This window comes from Tetrao urogallus, assembly GCF_951394365.1.
Source record: "Tetrao urogallus genome assembly, chromosome: 7".
In the NCBI taxonomy this organism is placed as follows: Eukaryota; Metazoa; Chordata; class Aves; order Galliformes; family Phasianidae; genus Tetrao; species Tetrao urogallus.
Genome location: NC_136820.1, coordinates 8,910,918 through 8,932,228, shown reverse-complemented (window position 1 = coordinate 8,932,228; position 21,311 = coordinate 8,910,918). Strand labels below are relative to the sequence as shown.

The 21,311-nt window shown below is 40.2% G+C and overlaps 1 protein-coding gene across 1 annotated transcript in view; it reads right to left on the bottom strand.

Moving 5' to 3' along the window:
- ULK4 (unc-51 like kinase 4) overlaps positions 1-21,311 on the bottom strand; it is a gene marked incomplete at its 3' end in the record, with an annotated part of 210,418 nt that overhangs the window by 90,225 nt on the left and 98,882 nt on the right. Inside the window, exon 31 of the mRNA XM_079538560.1 lies at positions 3,238-3,343. Within this exon, the coding sequence (XP_079394686.1) occupies positions 3,238-3,343 (106 nt within the window). The remainder of the gene's footprint in view (positions 1-3,237; positions 3,344-21,311) is intronic.

The following is a 21,311-nucleotide window of genomic DNA, read 5'->3' as shown; positions in this document are numbered from 1 at the left end:
CATCTTTTCCTGAACAACGGTTGCCAGGTTATACATTAGTCATGTAATGGCAGGAGTATCACTCCCAATCCATTCTTTGAGTACTGATGTCTAGTAGATATCAGTGACTGAGATTAACTCCAGCCTGGGCTCTCCAACAATTAGACATAATCTAAAATTGAACCCAAAGCAACAACAAATCTGGGTTCCACGCGGGTTTTATATCTATTTTAACTGCTACTATCTTTTTTTTTTTCCTCTGTGCAATCTTCTACAGCAAAGTGCAGCTGGAAACCTTTGGCATCATGACAGTCACAGAACTATGGCCACAGCAGTGGCTGCACAAGAATTCCTGACTTATAGAGGAGTTCTACAGTGTCCAGACACAAAGTGCAGCGTGGGCACAGGGACAGTGGTAACACCACAGAGCAACAGGTGATGACACGTTCAAGAGAAGGACTGTGACCACATCACCCTCACTGAGAACCTTTGGGCGTGGGCAGAGCCTGGTCCAGTTTGTTCGTGCCTGGACTCCTGTCGAGCGTGTGTGCGAGGCTTGGAGGTGGAACGAGCGTTTGGTTTGGGTGTTGGGTTGTGCTTTGGGGACTGCGGGCAGCGGCTCTCAGTGCCCATCCCTACAGCCATCACCTGCATTTCCCTGGCCTGTCTGGCTCAGGCAGCCGGGGTCCCACGAGGCGCATGCGTAGCAGCAGAGGTGAGCTGGGTGGAAATGGGGTGAGCGCTGGGATGTGGGGAGCTGCCAGGGCCGAAGCCTGACCCTGAGGGGTGTGGGCGGCCCAGGCATGGGACCAGGAGGGTTTCCTGCCGAGGGACTGGCATATTTCCTCTGCCTGACCCTGGGACAGCGATTGACCGTGGCCTCTCTCCCTTCTTGCAGTGCGCAACTTCCATCACTGTGGTGCTGGTGACGGGGGAGCAGATCCTCGCCTTCAGTCCCCAGCAGGCCACAGCGTGAACATCATGGCAGCTGAGCAGGCATGGATGTGTCCCATCTGCCGTGACGAGCAAAAGGACGTGGCCTATGTGGTACCTTGCCGCCACGAGTTCTGCCTGGCCTGCATCCTGCAGTGGGCCAAGCAGAGGAACAGCTGCCCGCTCTGCAGGACGGTCATGACTGTCATCAAGGTTGCTGAGTGGGACGATAACGATGACCTGGATTTCGTTATCCAGCCCCCAGCACAGCCTGAACCCGCCAGCTTCCAGGCAGGCATTGCTCCTGCCTACAGTCCCCACAGCTCTTTGCCATCTCCTTCGCTGTCCCCTTTGCCATCCCCTCTGCCCTTTCTGCCGCTGCCAGAGGAGCAGGAGAGTGAGGAGGCAGAAGAGCAGGATGCTCAGGAGGCAGATGAAGAGGGGGCTGAGGAAGCAGTGGAGCAGTGGGCAGAGGAGGAGGACGAGCAGTGGGCAATGGAGGACGAAGAGCAGTGGGCAATGGAGCAGGAAGAGCAGCGGGCAGAGGCGGTGGAGGAGCAGCGGGCCGAGGAGTCAGCTGAAGGGGAGGCAGAGGAGACAGAGCAGCTGCAAGCTGATGAAGCAGACGAACAGGAGGCTGAGGAGGCAGAGGAGCTGCAGGCTGAGGAGGCAGAGGAAGAGCCTACAGTGGGAGGTCTCCTGCCTGAGGTCTGGGCAGCTCTGTTCAGGCAGCACCAGCAGATCCTGGACCCTGTGCTGCCCTGGCTGCGGCAAGCGCTGACAGTCATCTTTGGGGCACAGTGGTGGCCGACGCTGCCAACCGAGAGCATCATCCTGAATGCTCTGTGCAAGGTCGGGCTGGACAGCCAGGCCCTGGTGCAGGAGGTGTGGCCTGTCCTGGAGGACAGAGCAGAGGCCCTCATCCAGAGACTCATGGACACCATTGTGTGCCACTGCGGCGAGGAGGCCCTCAGTCAGCTGGGCCTCCAAGGTGCCAACGAGGCCTTGGGAGCAGCAGGACAGCCCTGTGGCCGCTCCGAGTCCCACAGCCTCCCTACGAGCGACCCTCAGCTCACGGCCCACCAGTCCCAACACGCAGGACCTGCCCAGCGCACCGCAGGCTGTCCTTCATGGCTGCCCCAGTCACTGCCCCACTGCTCACAGCCTGAGGGAACCACGAGGAGACAGAGCGGGGCACAGCGGCTCTTCCGCTCCTCGCCGCTCCCCTGTCGGCGCCCAGCAGCCCCTAAGAGAAGGGCTGACAGTGACGACGACCCAGAGCAGCCCTGCAAGAGGCTGTGCCATCAGCGGCGCTAACAGCATCTTGAATTAAAAATAAAGGTAGAAAAGATTAGTCCGCAAAGTCTCAGTTTCACTCCAAACGGAGCTGGCGATCCACGCGTGCAGTGCTGCATCCTGCCCCTCAGCCAACCCTCACCACCAGGCCGTCATGTTTGTACAACTTATTCTGTTTTGTCCTTACGGATCACAGACATCAACATTGCAGAAAGAAAGATAAAGCCAGCACAAAAAGTTTGTGCAGATCAGCTCCTGCCTACCAATGTGCTCCACCCATCTTGAAAATCACAGGGCTTTTACTGTTTCATCTTTCAAATCACAAACTTAAAAAAGAATCACTGCTAGAAAAATGGGGGAAAAAGCAAGGAGACAGAGAGTAAAAAGAAAGTATTAGTGTGGTAAGCCTCTCATTTAACTAATTCTACAACAGTCTCTCTTGTAGTGCAGTCCAGACCATAAAGAGATTGGCTGAACTTAACACAAAGGCAACATTTCCCCCAAAAGCTGGAGATAATATGGAAACTCAGTCTTTTTTGAACTTGTCTAACTTAGCTGCGCAGCGTCATGTAGGAAAGTATTCCTTCTATTTACCTTCATAGACAAATGCATTTTCTAGTATCAAATGTAAGGACAAAATCAGATGGGCTTAGCAAGCAAGAAATCCACAATGGATTTAGCTTAAATATATGCCCCAGAAGTATGTATAGGAATCATAACTTCTCATTTCTGTAAGTAGAACTACTATCTTTTTACTGCTTTTTATTCCTGTCAGTTTTGAGCAGCCATGGCAGATGGGGAAGAGGCTGAGGTTTTTTATGTCTGGCACATCAGTCTTGTTTCTTATTAGGGATTTTGGTTACCTCACGTTTTGATGTTTCTGGGCAATGGATCAGAGCTTAGCTGAGAGCTATTACGCTTTTTTCAGAGTACCAGAATTGGATAAAATCACAAACTGACTGGGAGAAAACACAACTGACTGGGAGACATGTATGAAGTAGAATAACTACAAAGGTAAAGAAGACATACCTTCTGCAAAAAGTGACATCATATTTGTGCTTTTGTTGGCGACCACGTTGTTCAGTAAGGCGACTGCAGTTTGCATTGTATTCCCTAGTATATTGTCTTGGTGTTCCTGTAATTAAAAATAAAAAAAAAACCTAGTATTTATTCTGAAAGGTTAGTAAAAGACTGCTTCCTTCCAAAAATGTAGTAACACAAAAGCATTACTCTCTAAATCGCTTGAGTTTCAATGTTTAAAATACCAGAAAACTTAAAAATATCAACCAAATACAGCCAAATATAAAAAACTTGGGCCAAAACTTTTTCCTTTTAATCAGAAGAATTCATAGTTAGGTGTAAAATGTTAGGACTTTTAAAAATATTATCGAGTCTTATCAGTCTGTAATCTCTATATATTCAGAACCAGGAACATTTCCCTTTATACAACATCACTTCTAGTAATAGTATTAACTTTACTCTTATCAGCTTCAGCTCGATAACCGATAATAAGTCATAGTCAACCTTTATCTCTATTTGTACACTGTCATAAGTATAAAATGAATTCCATATACATATCAGGTGTCTATTTCTGTATCAAGGTCAGGCTGGATGGGGCTGTGAGCACCCTGATCTTGCTGTAGGTGCCCCTTTTCATTGTAGAGGCGTTGGACTGAATGGTCTTCAAGGGTCTCTTCCAACTCAAAAGATTCTACAATTCTATGATTCTTTTGCTGCTGTTGGACTTAACACACCTGCACACTCAGTTTGAAAGGAGTGGATAAGGTAGTGAGAACAAAACATTTATTTACTCATGCTAGCCACCATAATAACTCATATAGTTTCCAAATACCCAAAATAGGACAAGTTTTAACAAATCTGAGTCTAGATATAAATATCAACCTGAATGGATTTCAGATCTCTCCAGGGGGCTCAGGAAATATTGGATCCAATTTTTTCAGACTAAAATCTTAATAGAAGCACACATCCAAAGTGAAAATAATATTAATAAAAAGTCCTATTTCACATATTGCAGCTTTTTCACATGAATCTTCACTTCCAGGCTTCCCTGTCCCATCAAATTTCTCAATATACTGACATTACTTGACTACTTCACTGCCACAGAACATGCTGTATCTTCTGAGCCATTTCCTGAAGCAGCTCTTTGAAAAAAAGCTCAAATTTGAAGTTGAACAAGACAGAAGATTATTGATCTAAAGTTCAGTGAAGTATCTCTAATGCCAAAAGTGATTTCAGTCCTTGAATACAGTTGAACAAACCTCCTCCCTGAAAGTTTCTTTAGAAGATGAATGCCAGTGGCCAGGAACAGTTTATTTTCTGCAGCTCTCTGCTCAGGTATTTATGACCTTCTGTCTCCGATATATTCTTGAAAACAGCAGCAATTTATTCTTTGGGAAAATGGTATTGATCATCTAAGTGCCATAGCTTCCGCAGAATTAGCCTGACTGTCAGCCATCAGCAATCACAAGTAACATGTTTTACTACTCTTCCAAGAATTCACACCAAGTCAACTTATGAACGACTTTCAGAGTGATATCTCTGGTTTTATAAGTCACTTTCTACATTGGGTCAGGACTCAGCAACAGCACTGCATTTAGGAAAAGCCATGCTACCCAAATCCCTGCCTGTGGCTGTAAGAAATGTTTAAGCAAGAATCTCCTGAGTTTTCTTTCTTTCCCAGTCTGACGAAATTTAGGATACTGTAAAGTGTGTATTCAGTGCCTCTTCAGAAAGTACTGTTACAGTGGTAGAAAGGGTCATGCTATGTGAAAAACAAATGCTTTCCTTTAAACATTTATCAGTCGAAGGATTTTTTTTACAGGCAGAGACTCAGACATTTGCTTTGAGGGAATTAATTTCTGTTATTGCACTCCAAAACTAAAATCAAATGCTATTACTTACTATAAATACCATGAAACATACGTGATAAGGTGTAGTGTATTAAAGCATGAAGAAATATAGAAGCATTCCCAGCCTACCATTCAACTTAAGGCCCTAGGAATTTTCTGCTTCTACTAGAGCTTTTCAAATGTATCATGAGAAATGATGAGGAAGAGTGCAGTTTTCTACCAAACACTAAAAGAATATGAATATCTGAAGTTCTATTCACTTTACATAGCACTCCAACACATCATTAATGACTTCTATATCCCTATGAATGTTTAAAACACAGCCAGATACATTTAAAAGCTATGTTGGAAAGCATAAACACCACATTCTTCAGAAGATAAATCTGGAAAATAGAGATACCATAAAGTCATAATACTAAAAATAAATTTGAAGTTATTGCTTACAGATAGCTGAAGGGTAAGAAAAGCATTTATTGGAAAGACCAACATGTTCATCTAGCATCAGAGTATCTTCTTAACTCTCAAAAAGGACATTTGGAATACAATACCTTTCATAGATGCAACAAAAACAGTTGGTGTTGTACAAGATAATTATACACACATACGTAGAAAATACAAAATTAATAAAAACAAAATACTCTAGAAGTGCCAAAATAAGAGATGACTCATACTTTCCTTGCAAGTATTTGCTACTGCTTCATATATTTCTGAAGTAAACATCTTCTAGTAGAATTCCCCTTTGAAATATGCAATTATAATAAAAGTTGGTAGTTGTTTGTGACAGCAATCTTTTGCATTTATCAGGTGACTCCTGTTAAAATGAAGCCAACGTTGCTTTTAGTGAAGATCAATTACAGTACACAACCCTCTAGTGAAAGACTGATACTGAAGCTGTTACTTGTACTAAAGTAGAAGCAACAAAAACCTACATTACCCTCAATACATACAGACCAGAATTCAAGATGGAAATGTATATTGTGAAAACAAAACAGTCACTTACTGAATAAAATAATCTTATAAGAAATGTACTCAGCTGGAATACTAGAGTTTTAATGTATGTATCACAGATACACTGTGACAAGATACTGGGTTTCAAGAAGCTACAGGTATGCTTTACTTAAGTCGTCACTGATTGCTGATAGAGTAGATTTTAGAACATAAAAAAATATATGTAACTTCTTCATAATCTATCAAGGAGCAAAGCTGATCTAATTTGTGTGCACAGCACCACAGACTGGATATTTAATGAACAGTGCACTTGACAGCTTTAATAAAACATAGCATTTGCCAGCAGAGATAATTAGAATTGAAGAAGTGAAATTCTAGTGTTTGGCAACACAGATGAAACAACTTCATTAAAATGTACAGCTTCAGCAAATGAAAGGCAGGAAAGCACTGGACCCTGAAGAATCAGCCTTCTCAAAACTAATTGCTTCAGTGCTTAAAAAGGACAGCTATAAAATATCAAGGGCACAACAAGGAAATACTAGTATAAAAAAAGAACCACAGAAGATAAATCAGGCTTTTCAAATGGGACTGCGCTGTATTTAGGCCATTAAACTTTTCATTCTCATTTTGAAGGGTTGCATGTTAACAAAAGACATAAGTTGAAGTATTTTTTAAAGTCAGTTAGGTAAGAGGGTATGAATTAGCAAGGTGGGAGTATGAAACTAAGATACTATAGTCTAAAGCTACTGCTTCTCTTCCTTTAGTATATTAGGGCAGCTTAGGTAGACTATGGTATTTTAATTACATTTTAGATAAAAGATCAGATAGCAACTGTGGTAAGAAGTTACCAATTTGTGAGACTTCACATACCTGTCTCCAACTCATTTAACTAAGAATCTAAAAAAACAAAGGCTCTAAATGCTATTTTTGCAGATGTGCTGTAATTAAATGTAAGTGTTCCACAGCAGCACTGTTCATTCAGTGTAATCAGAATGATTAACTGTACAGGGACTCTCCTTCCCAAGCTTATATATGAGCTATGAATGTGAGTTAGGAAGAAAAGAGGACATAACAAGGAGGAGGTTTGATTTTCATACAGGAAATCCATTGAAAGATGAAAATTACAGAAGTGAACCACAGCCTAGCTACATTTACTAAAAGATGCAATTTTTACTTGATGGTTGACTGACCATCGTTGATGCTCACCAGGACATCACAAGGAGCACAACTTAGTACTGCATTCAACCTAGATTACTATGATACAGTGTATTACTTTGTATGCATGAAACAGAGGATCAAAAACTTTTCGGCATGTAACAGTGGTACCAATCTTTAGGAAAGCAGTATTATTAGCATGTAGCCTACAAGGGACATTTACAGTAGCCTACATACTGTTCTTTAGACAAAAACAAAGTTCACTGAGAAACAAATTTCAAGCAGCTATGAACAGACTAAACAGGCCTTGAACGTTTTGTGACTTTTGATGCAAAGAACAGTCAATGCATTAGCTGAAAGCATTTAAGTACAGATCTCTAATTTTAACCCAGATATCTCTCTTGTGATCATGCTTTTCAAAAAATAGCCTGGCTCAAGGGTAGTTTTTACAGAACCGGTATTCCTAAATCTTTTCCTATGACATGCCATAAGGAGCTACTACAAAGCTAGCAAACAATTTCTGGAATAACCATGCTTCTTGGATGGGCCACAACAGTGATATGTTCAGTCCACACCTGTAGATGAGAAATCTTGTAACTTTCAAAAAGAATGCTGCTTAAATACAGAAAAAAATAAAAGCTGTACTCAGTCACCAAGTGCTTAAGGAGAGTTGGTTGGGGACAGGGTAACAGGAATAATTTTTCAGAAGTGAAGGACATAGGAGGCCACTAATAAAATCCCACAGTGTCAGGTATCAGCAAACAGAAAGAGATGGCCATAGAATTTACTCTCCCACCCATTGCAGCAGGTGATATAAAATTACACAATATTTTTTTCAGAAGCACATCAATGTACTACTATGTTATCTTACACAGGTTCAGATTTTCAGACATCTAACAATCTTTTTTTTTCTTCTTCTAATTCTGAAACTCATTTCTTGCCTCCTTTTCATCTCCCCAGGTTCCTTGTTATCTTGGAGACAAACATGCAATTCTTCTGCACTAATGGTCAGAACTTCATGAGGCGTAAGGAGGAAAGGTGATATTTAAACAAACAGAGCTATAAGGAATGTTGCCTCTGTGGAATGAAAAGATGAAATTTGTTGCTTTTAGAAAACCAGTTTCTGTCAAGATCGTGCAAAGTGCTTCTTAGAGTAAATGCCTTTCCTCCTTCATGTTTCAACATGTTGGAGGTGGAATAAATCATGCTAAACCAAGAAAGAAAATGTAAGTAGTGAGCTAAGGAACATAAATCTACCCCATGCCAGCAAGCATGAGGTTTGTAAGCAATATAAAGAGAAAAATGCTTAAATCTGCTCAGAATTAGAGGTAGACATCTTCAAAGTTACTAAGAGGGAAACCATATGAAGACTTGTCAACAACACTACTTTTCACATGATGAAAGGAGAATGATTCCAGGATACTGATGTACTTCAAAAATTACAATGTAATACTTTTAGCAGATACTACCAGGGTCCCAAATCCTAAGCATTTGGTACCTACTTTTGCTTTATAATTACTAGATAGAGGAAAAAAAGAAAAAAGGTAAAAAGAAAGAAAGAATAGAAAGAATAGAGAGAATAGAGAAAAAGAAAGAGAGAGAGAGAGAGAGAGAAAGAAAGAGAGAGAAAGAGAGAGAAGAAAAGGAAAAGGAAAATCATAGAATGACTTAGGTTGGAAGGGACCACAAGGATCAACAAGTTCCAACCTCCCTGCTTCAGGTAGGATTGCCATCTGCACCAGATCACACTGCTCAGGTCCCCATGCAACCTGGCCTTGAACACCTACAAAGACAAGGCATCTACAGCCTCTATGGGCAGTTGTGCCAGTGCCTCACCATCCTCTCAGTGAAAAACTTCCCCCTTTAATCCTAAAAAAAAAAAAAAAAAAAAAAAAAAAAAAAAAAAAAAGAACAAGAAAGTTATGGTGTTGAAGTTTGTTAGATCTTTTCACTGAATCAAATTGTGAAGGGGGTGCAGGAAGGGAGCACAGAAACTCCTGATCTGATTCAGTAAATTTAATGTACAATCTTCGGTCTAATTTTTGGACAAAGGCATAGGATAAATTTTGTTGCTACACAATAACCAGCCATGCAATCCTACATTCACATATACAGATAGGTGCAAAGCAACTCAGCGGTTAATCTCTAAACTAAATGCCATTCTTCTTCCTACGGAGCTTTACATAAATTTCTGACACCCGCGACACCTTAAAGCTTCTCTTTCTGCTTCTGAAAAACATAGAGAAAGGAGAACAAGTTCCCAGTGGCAAAGTTCTTTACTGTCAACAGAGGGGGCTTGAGATTCCTCTCTGCAAGTACTGCCAAGCTCTTTTACTTCAAATAAACTGTCAGAATTTCCTATAAGAACATAATTTTCTCCATTATCTAAAAAGGATTACAGCAATTAACCTCCTAAGCATTAAAGATAATGTTTGTGAACAAAACTTTTAAAAGAAAAACTTGCTCTGAAGAGACTGTGGAAAAGAAGCAACATGGATATCCTACTCCGGAGGAAGACATTTCATCCAATCAGTGAAGATCCTGGCACTCTGAAAGCGCTCATGCTTTGAAGCAATCAAGCCCCCTAAAAGTAACTGATACCAACAAAGCAGTAACGTCATATTTAGCACCGTACATTTGTAAATGCCATGGAGATCCTCCAGTATCAGTGACGTGTTTGATCCACAAAGTCACTTGGGAGCTGCAACAAGCCCTTACACCAAGAAGCGTCCATTCCAAAATATTCACTTCTCAGACTCACATTTCCAGCATCAATACAAAGTTACTTCTTAAACAACTTCAGAAAACAGACAGATACCAATCAACTGACATTCCTTTTCCACACTGACTTGCTTTGATGTAAGTGACAGCCTCTTTGACATTGCAAGGAAAGAAGCTTAGCTGAGTTCAGGGAATTTGTTGATGATGTTATTAATCTGAAAAACACAGATTCATTAGACTTCTCCAAAGGATCGCATTAAAATTTTTGACTGGGAAAGTTTTGAAGTGTTCAGAACGGAATCATTTATTTAAACTATAAGAGACATATCCTGATTAAGATAATAGGACAGGGCACTAAAATAAGGCACTCATGTCAGACACAGAAAATGTTTCAAATCTCTGCTGAAATTGGGCTACCCATGGATTTGTACACTGGTCTCCTATCCTCTGAGTCCCCTAATCCATCATTAGCTTTTAAGGAACAGGTCACCGTCTTTTTTCCCCTGGAGCCCACTCACTTTTCTACACCTAACTAATTGCTAAATTAGTAGCTAAGTCAGAAACTGAAAATGACTCTGTGATTATACCACCCACGGAGCCGTGCAAGATCCAGGCTAAAATACCAGCTACACTTTCCTTAACAAAAGAAAAAAAGAAAAAAAAAAATTAAAGAAAAAAGAAGAAAAAAAAGTGGACTTTTCTTTAAAAGTTGAAAAGGAAAGGAAAAATATTCATGGTCTTAATCTCAAATTGAATATTTCACTCTTCACATTCACAGACTATCTTAAAACTCAGTGGCGCTGTAGAAAAAGGTGTTGAATGTGAAGTCACAGGCTGACAAAGTAACACAGAGAAGTTGAACCTGTTTGAATGCTGAAAGGATGCTTTTTCCTACAAGAAATTAGTTTGGTTGACGGGAGATGTCAAACATAGCAGGAAAGATATATTAACGTATCTAACTTTTTTACTTTACCCTTTGTTTTATGCTTTCTGCTCTTGAAGTACTATTTAGTTCACAGTACTTTTTTTCCATAAATTCACCTTTACATAGTAAAAGCAAGAGAAAACACTGATTATTTTTAAAATTCAAACTACTTGAAAAAATAAGAAGCTGTTCCAATGAAAGGAAGCATCTCCTGAATATTCTGTTACTGAGATGACAACCTCATTACCTGGGCAAAAGACTGAGAAGGGATTGGATTAATGTTTATGAATATCTAAAGGGGAGTGAGAGGCAAACGGAAGAGGACAGGCTCATCTTGATGTGTAGTGATAGGACAAGGAGCAGCAGCCTAAAACTTGAACACTAAAACTTCCACACAATGTGGAAGAACTTCTTTAGGTAAGGGTGACGGACCACTGGAACAGGCTGCTATATTCTGCCTTCTTCTCTACCTTTCTAAGGCAGCCCTTTTAATCCCAGACACCTGTTCCTCAGGGTTTTGTGTTTTATAGAGAGGCATATTTAGAAAACAAACTCGTTTAGCAATCAAACCATGAGCTAGCAGCACTTCACTCAGCCCTAAGGATATATACTGCATGCACCAATGTTCTAGCAAATTCAGCTCCCAGCCCCTCCCTCTCAAGGTACTCCTGTAACAGCAAACCTCCTCTCCTGTTAGCTGATACCCAGGCACCAAGCCACCAGGCAGGAAACAAGTGAGGGCAAACAATGCTCCTCAGTGAACTGACTGGCAGAAGTACTGAAAAGAAATGCAGCTAGCGCTGTTATCACACAGGACAGTGTGTATTTCTTTCATGTTCCAGCCATGGGCTTGGACAGACAAGCAATTATGCTCTGAGCAAACTATAATCACACTATGGTACTATGTAGACAAGGCAAGAGAAATTATAACTGTTTGCTAGCTGTGTATGAAAGCTACATCTAATAAAACAGTGGTTAAGGGTCAATAGAAAATTGCTGAACAACTACTTACAATCACGGTGCTTCTTGTACCATTACACTCAAGCATCAACTCTCAACTCTCAAGAAAGTTATTTAATAAAGAACGAAATTCACACACAGCCCACAGAAATATTACAGAGAGACTTTATTTGGCATGCCTTTATTTTAATATCCACAGTCAAGGGAAGACGACCTGCCAGGGCCCAACACATAAGTTATAACAACTCCCTTCCAAATCACCAGTCTCCTCCCTCCCTGCTGACACTGCAGAAGGTTGCAGCATCTCCTCAATTTCAGCACTGTTGTTTTCAGAAGACTGGACAGTGAAAACAAGCATCAATATGATCTAATTTAGGACTATAAACATACTCAAATCTTCACTGTAATCAAATTATACAATATTTACAAATCCAGGAAATTAAAAATATTTTTTGGTGTATTACAGTATCTCTGTGAAACACAGGGAAAGGTTACGTGGAAACCGTGGACTGACTTCTTCCATAAATTACTGGTATATCATCTCTACTCTCTACCATCTCAAGTTAAGGCACCCTGGTAAACAGTATGTATGCTACACAAATACTCTTCACAGCCCATATGTTACAGTGCTATCTTGGTGCTCATTCAACTCAAAGAGGAATCATCACCATCTTATGCCAAGTTGTGTCTATATAGCCTAGGAAAAAAAGAGCTGGCATGATGGTGAAAAATCAATGGTCTGAACCAACTTGAACTATGGTAATAGGGCAAAGATTCAGAATTTGAAGTTGAGATTGGAATTTATAGTAGTCCTAACTGTGCATATGCCTCTGTGAAACTTTTGATTAAAGCTCTCCTATGTGGATTGCACACGTGACTTTAAACTGTGGACAGCTTTAAGTGTTTTCTACCTCTCAATGTCAGTTTAGAAAAAAAAAAAAAAAAAAGTATTTGTAATATCTAGGCTAAAAGACTGCAGCGTTCACAGGCACCAGAAACCTCACTGCTCTCAGAGAAACAAAAACCGCACTGGTGAACAGCTGGAAGGCACAATTTGGATTCATAGCCTCAGCCATGGAAGTTATATTGTCCAGCCACTGGAATTCATTGATATTTGAAAACGACAGATTCCTTAGCTGGCAGTGGTCTGCTAGTAATGCTGACTATGAAATAGCATCTAAACAGGAACTGATGAGAAGAAAGTTAAATAGAGAAAGAAATGATAGTTAACAAGGATAAAAATAATAATCAAATCCAACTTGCAATATGAGGTTTATAACAGTGTATATACGTGGTAATAGATTACTATTCTTATCAACTTAAAAGGTATCTGTGTTCAGTCATCAGTAACAACATCCATGTTCCCACAACGCAGCTACAATATATATAACTCACAGACATAAAGCACTAATAGTCCCCATCATTTAGGATAATAAACTTGGAAGAAAAAGGCAGAAAATAGAAACAGCTTCACTAAGTAAACTGAAAGAGCCTAGCACAATGAATTTTGGAGTGGCCTAAGTCTTGCTCCCATGCTGGCACTCTTGATCGTGCCAGGCAGCACACAGTTTGCAAATTTCATGGCACAGAATTCTCACAGCCCTACACAATCAGCTGCTGCTCCTTGGTACTCTCAAAGCACTCTGTGTATTGACCAACATAAGCTGAGCACCACTTCCAAAAACTCACTCTTGGTTCCTACATTTCAAACAGGAGCAAGGGTACAAGTTTGGATTTAAATGCTGGGACTAACCCAGACCTACAAGAATACAAGAAAAGAATAACAATTCTGCTTCTCAAAAGCATTTGGAAAGCACTATCAGGTGCCATGACTTAAAAGAATGTATATTTCTTGTTGCCACATATGTTCTCACCCATAGTTCATTCCCTTTTGATCCATTGTTTAGTCTCCTATACAAGATTCAAGAAAGAATAACATCAGCAAAAAGGAAACTGTTCTAAATGAGCCTCACTTCTTTCTCTGAGGAAGTTCTTCTGCTTTTTATTATTACTGTTATAAACAATTTGTTGGACTCCACTTCTAATCTGCACATCTTTCCCAGGCAATCTGCAAATGATTTATTTTAATTTTCCTCATATTCTCACCCCACTCACTCCAGTGAATATCTATTTAGGTGCCAACTGCATCGATTCAATAAAAGAACTTCAGGTATCCAAGTTTGAAAATTGGTACAGGTTACAAAAATGAATTCTAGTCGTGATAGAGAGATTCTCCAGTCATCAGAGCACATTGTCTTCCAAGCACAGGCTGCATTCACAAACTTTCCTGCTTTTGGTCGTTGTTTAGGAAGTTACTCCTGGAAATACAGGAGACAAATACACTGAGAAAGCACTGCAAACATGGTTCCTTCAAGCGCCAAGGAATGTGAGCTTTTCTTGCCCCTCCACTTAGCTCTTTTCAGTAGTCAACAAATACCTAATGATGATAATTTATGTCTATTGCTTTACAAGGAAGACAAGAAACAAAACACTTATAATATATGCCAATATATACACACATACACACATTTTCTTGTCAGTTATTTTAACTATGATGTACAACACTCAAATGAAATGAGTTCAGCGGTATTTGAAAATGTACCATATGAGATTCTACGTCATTTCAAAACAGAGCCAGACTTTCCATTCCCTCTGATGTTCAACATTTCACAACACATTTACACCTCAGTGTCCACACCAAGACGCTCCCTAACTTCCCACAATACCTGCACTCCACAGTGGTTCACAGCCTCATACAAAGCATGTGAGACTGAAGATCTTCTGTTTCACTTGGAGGGTGGTGACACAATGGAGCAAGTTGCACGACGAGATTGTGGATGCCCCAACCCTGGAGGCATTCAAGGTCAGGCTGAATGTGGCTCTGAGCAGCCTGGTCTGGTGGTTGGTGACCCTGCACATAGCAAGGGGGTTGAAACTAGATGATATTTGACCCAGGACATTCTATGATTCTATGATTCCATTTCCCCACATTGTAAGTGAAAGCCTAAAAGCCTGTGCTAAGAAGAAAAATTTAATAAACACAACTTCAGTAGGAGACAGTGAGAGATGCAATTAAAACGTCATGCCTGGTAGTCAAAATGTTTTCTCTGAGCCTGAGAGATCCATTGTAGACCATTCCCTCTGGGTGGTGCTGAACAAGGGTCTGCACTTGGCCCCTTCCCCTGAGAGATTCCTCATTAACTGAGATCTTTCTCCTCTCTCTGCAACCCTGACACTTCGTGCAGAAATTTGACCTTGAGCTCAAGATGCCTTCATCAGAGAAACCTACATCCTAATTGGAATAATATCACAAAACATATAGCCCTACAACCTCCTCCTTCCAACACCACATTCAGGTCTTGAAAACCACAAAACCATGACCAGCTCCCACTGGGGAGGTGCTGCTGCTCTTCCCAAGCTATCCACAGACAGGGTAATTTTATTCTCATATGAGCTCACAGCCTGAAAAGGAGCTGGATGCTTTTAGATCAAAGTAGTATTTTGATGCTGAGAGAGACATAAAATACCATTGGGAATTACTTTTATTATCACTAGGGGCCAGACAGAAATTTTATCCCATATACAGTGTCACACAATGTCCCACTGCACTATAATAGAAAAGAATATTAAAAAAATAAAATTGCACTAGAGGATTAAGATAGCACAGAAACATGTTTTATATGAACTCACTAACACATTGATTTTGTTAGGTGCTTGTAATAAACAAAAGAGTTAAATTTTAATTAGTCATACTTCATTTAAAAGTAATTAAGGTTATGACATTAGTGTTTTACTTCATTTCACTCAAACTATCTTCATGAACTGTTATTCTCACTGAAAAATATGTACAATAGATGTGAGAAGAAATAAAAGGCTGAAAGAGGAAAAGAGCTAAAAAATATCATACAAACTGGTAAAAAAGCAGAGAGAGGAGAGTGGTGTTATTAGCCATTTTCATACCCTAATGGAACATGCAACTTTCAGCCTGTTACTGAGAGTGGGTCTGTGGCAAAGAGCCCAAATGAGGTCTGAGAATGGATAATGTACCTTTAATGATTGAAATAGCAAGAAAATTAAATCTAATCATGTTTCATTAAGCATACTCTAGCTCCCATTTTTACTAAATTATTTTATTATGATTTCCCAACTGTCTGTTGAAATAACCTTTTACAGCAATTTAATTCGCCATCATAAACAAGTCTCATTGCTCACAATGAAGTCCCCCGGGATTAGTGTGAGGAGATGGATAACCTACGCCTTGCCAATCCGGCAGCCACTAAGGTAACCACTCTGGGAGACAAAGATTTTTGTTTTCCTATTTGTGGCTGAGATCATTAAGATATAATTAGAAATGTATTCATGAGTAACAGAGCGCCTGTTACGGAGATGCCATTTGCCCAACGAGCATCTTCTCTACCAGTCTTTAATAAGGAGGGCAGCAGGAATAATCCCCACTTCTCTCTCTGGAGAGTTCTACATTAAATGGACTGCATTAGACATCCCTCTCACTCCCCCTTTTTTTAATGGCATCTTATTCAGGCATCCAGTATTTTCTCAGACTCCATTGTTACCATCAGAACCGCTACTCTGCTTTCAGCAATGTGCTCCTGCGGTGCCATCCAGATGTGAGCCCTAAAGACAGCTACATGCCCTGAATTTAAATCCTGCTCCAGAACTTCTTGCAGGGCAAACAAATGTGGGACTTTGCAATATTTAGTTGATGTAAATAATAGACTGCCTGCAGAATAGTCCTTGGCTCTCCACAGCAATGAGAGGAACTACCAGCCCTCGTGCAGCTCCCTTTGCTTGCTGCTTACTTTACTCAAATGAGTAGAGTACCTCAGAGAAATACATTTTGTCCTTGTACACAGTTTAATTCCAAGCTTGATGTTTTATTACCTGACATTGCAACAAAAAATTAGAAGCAACATCACCCACCAAGCACAGCTTACACAGCTGCCAGAGAGTAACTTTCTCAGTCTGCAGAACAAAAGCTGTCAGTCACCATATTTAATACCACGATGCTCATACAGATTATTGTTTCAGTTGGTAGGCAGAGTTTGAAAGCAACTAAGTAAATTAAAAAAAAAAAAAGAAAGAAAACCATTCTAGGGCACAGTCTTTCTTCCTGCAGCCATATGGATAATAGAGAACAGCTTGCTCAAAGCAAGCAAGGGGCAGGAACTGAACCCTGCAATGGGCACAAAAGAACTGAAAGACAAACCTAGAAATAAAAAAGGAGGTTGAAAAAATATCAGCTGACTCCTTGAGACAATGCTAATGCTTACAGTTGTAATTAGAAAGTTACAGAGGGTAAACTAAGATTGGATCACTGCAGGTTTAATCTTTTTACATATACTTGACAACAGATCTATTTTAGCATAATGGTGATTTTTAGACTTATCTACAAAAACACTTTATAACACAAAATATATTTAGTAATCAAGTAACGCAAGCCATTGAGTAATCGACTGTAATTAAAAACAAAGTAAAAAGCAGAATATTCAAGATTCAAATTGTTTTACTTCAAGAAAGAGTGACACTAAAATCTAATTATCATCCCTCAACATGAGCTCTTTGAGAAGACATTAACATAAGGAATGCATTTCACATGACTGAACTCGAAACAGACAAATTTCCAGGTAAATGATCAGAGTTCAGAAGCATAATATGGAACCTCTGCCAGCCAGAAGCCATTCACAGACATCCAATATTCTTTTGCAAGTGCTATTGTGAAGCACACAATCACTTATTACATTAGTCATCAAAATGCAGTTGGTCAATAAATGTACAGTCAGCAACTGCCTGATTTTTACATCAATATTCATTCAGATGAGAGCAGGAGATACACCACAGCTATTTGGCAGAAGAGTGTTAATGTCACCGTAAAATTTCAGTCACACAATCAATAACTCCTGCTCTGTAAAGTAAGGATCTCAGATTTACTTCAGTATCTATTTTTTTAAATGCTTTCTCTTTGCCTTGACAGCTGTAGGAACAGTAAATCACCAGGCTGCTCTTAGTCAGAATGACAGACACAAAGTCTGGAAGGTATGAGATTTTGCTTCAACATTGTTTCAACACCAAAAAGGAAAAAAAAATGTAGGAACAAATAACTGGGTGAACATCTTCATCGACACTGATTCACTTCTAAATGACCCATTTAAAATGTCTATGGTACGGTCACGATTTCCCCCCATAATTTCTAAATCACAAAAGATGCACTGGCTGCTAGACTTGCAAAGTATCACGTGTTAGGAAGATGTGTCATTTACACCTTCTGCAGCACCTGTGCTTCACGTGTTTGCAGCACAGTGCTGCAGCCCCTCCTACTCACAAGGTTTGAAGGTGCCTCTTGATGCCATGTGTAAGCAAGTGGCCATGCTGATGTGGAGGAAAGGCTGCAGGGCTGCACTCTGGCCAGCTTCAGGATATGCAGCAGTTGTAAATGAGCTGCCCTGTTACCCTGCAACATTATCACCCTGCTCCACCACCTCTTCCAGGGCTCAAAATCAACTACGTATCTCCAGTGACCAGGCACATTTCTTCCCTTTTACATCATGATTCACTATGGAGAGCACTGTTATCAGCTCACAAAGTGCTGAGAGTTCTAACATAAATCAATGACACATCTACATATTGGTTTATGCCTATGAGGGCTGCTCCAAGAGCAATACTTCCTATGTTATTACAATGGTCCACAACATCAGAGGCAGATGTTAGGGGTATGGCAGTAGAGGTTGAACCTTCCCACCAATATTCCATTGCATGTTGTTGCTGTGGAAGAGATGGCAGCAGTCTGATACGATGGTGTCTGACACAGAAGTGCGTATGAAGCAAAGGTGCGGAACTGAATTCCTCCATGTGGAAAAAATGACACCCACTGGCATTTATTGACAGTTGCTGAATGTTTATGGAGACCCAGCAGTGGATGTGAGCACAGTGAGTGGTGTGTTTCAGCAGGGGCAACAGTGGGTCACATCCACTGGTACAGGTTTTTCTGAGTGCAACACACAGACTCTCATTCATCACTTCCAAAAATACATAGCTAATGCACATAAGTATGTTGAAAAATACTGTTTTGTAGCTGACAATTCGCTCTATCAAACCGTGCTCCTTGTATCTGTTGTAGTTTTCATGCAAATAAATAGGAGGCATTACTTCTGGAGTTACCCACATACGTATATATGTGAGTGAAGTAATATCACAAAATTACAAATGGATTATAGGAAAAGAATTATACAAAACATGTCCAAGGTGCAGGCACTGTGATGTTGAGAATGAAAAAAAAAAAAAAAGCCTACAGAACAGTAGGTGAGAATTACCAATTGCTGCTGCAGTCAGAGCAGGGGCATAGAGGATAAAGGATTGATAATTTTACTCACAGTGGAATCAGCTAACATTCCAGAAGATTAACTACTTTTGTGGCATCGTTTGAATTAAAAGGCAGGAGAAAACCAGAAAACTAAAAGGGGAGATTTTACTTTGTTTTGTTGTGGGTTTTTTTTTTCTTTTTTTTTTTTTTGTTGTTGTTGTTGTTGTTGTTGTTTTGTTTTTTACAGTAAGGGTGGTGATGCACCAGTTGCCCAGAGAATTGGTGGAAGTCCCATCCCTGAAGACATCCAAGGTCAGACTGGACCAGGCCCTGAGCACCTGATGTAGCTGTAGGTGTCCCTGTTCATTGCAGGGCAGTTGGACTAAATGACCCATAAGGGTCCCTTCCAACTCAAATGATTCTACAACTCTAAATACTGAAGAATATTCATGTCTTGAAGGGGACGGAGGTGACCAAAGTAAAAAGAAATTGGGAAATATAGAATGCAACAAGAATGACTGAAAGTGTGGAACTGCTTCCATTTTAAAACATTCGAGTAATAAATGGCTTTTGAGTTCAGAGAATGGTTTTAGAAAGCAGATGAGAATTTGAGATTTATAAAATTGGGAATGAACCTTCATCCACTTATGTCAATGCTCACACATAAGCTCTGCTGGATTTAAAGGACTGAAAAAAAAAAAAAAAGCTCATTATTAAATACTCTATGTGCCAGTAGAAGTGAGAACTTGAACAGAAACTTTATGACAAAACTTATTTGTCAATTCTCAGAATGACTGTTGATCTGAATGTAATTCATGTACTCATTAACATCAACACATTTGAATCCAATCAAATAATCAGCACAGACGGAAAATTACCCTCGTAAATCAAAATTAGCACTGTTTACTTTTAATTTGCTATTTTATCAAAGAAATACTGTTCCTTCAGAAAATAAGTCAATCAGTTTAAGTCATTAAAAATAATCCAGTTTCACACAGAAGAAGGAATGGGAAGACAACCTTCTATAGTTAATAGCTGAAAGCTTAACATACTAAAAGGTTCCCACACATACTAGAAGCCTGCTTAGCCCAACAACCCATCTACAGCACTTTGGCAATAGCAGTCCTACAGCACAAACCAGGTACACAGGACACTCTCCAGCTTCCAGGAATTCACAGCCCAAGGATTTTAATCCAGAAGCAGATCTTTTGAATGGAAATAGATCCCAATGGAATTTTCTTCCATGAACTTGTCTATCCTTCTGGAGAATTCATGCACCCTGAGTTCATAGCTGAACTTCACCCTACAGGAAGCTGTGCCTGCTTTTGTCATTTTTTAAGATACCAACTACAAGTTTCCTTTAGTTCTTATAATACAGTTCTTACATTAGACGATACAGTGAGCAGGAATACAGTTCCCTATTCACCTCTACAAGCCTCTCATGACTACGTGCTATCATACTTCCCCCTCAGTCATCACCTTTCCAGATCAAAGTCTACTGAAGAATAATTTTGTCTACAGTGGCCTGTCCAGACTTTTGATCACCCGCATTTCTTTTCTGCAATTTTTGCAGTTCCTTTGTAACCTCTATGAGGCAGGAAATCTGAAATTCACAGATGGATTACCCCAACACAAAGTGGTTGTTTAGATTTTTTTGTTTCCTAACCACAGCATCTCATTCCCGATTGATAACAGCCCTACATCACCGCCTATGTAGAGTCAGCAGTGCCAACAGCAGACGCTGCTCAGCGCTTCAGGACACGTAGAGGTTTCAGGGTTGCTCTGAAAATTAAACTGGAAGCGAGTGTCAAAAAAACCTGTGAGGATTTTAATTACAAAGATATGATATCCTGAAGGTTATGCACAACACTTCTATTTTAAAAAGCTGCAACAGACTGTGATGAAAGAGTATGTGAATACTAAAGAGCTTTATGATTACAAGAAAAAAAAAAAAAAAAGACCAAATACAAAACTGTTGAAGCATGTGGAAACTTTGCACTGAAAACTTTTTAAGACTTTAAACATTTGCAATTTGGAGAAAAATAGAGAGAAGAGACTGCACACCTGTTGTGTGCCTGTTCAAGTCCTGGGGCAGTCTCCAGTGGCAAACAGTCCTGCCCCCTCACTGCTGCTGCCGTCCTCCATCAAGAAACATAGCTCAGTACACTTCTGCTTTCAGTCCCCAAAGCTAAGAAACCAATCTGATGAT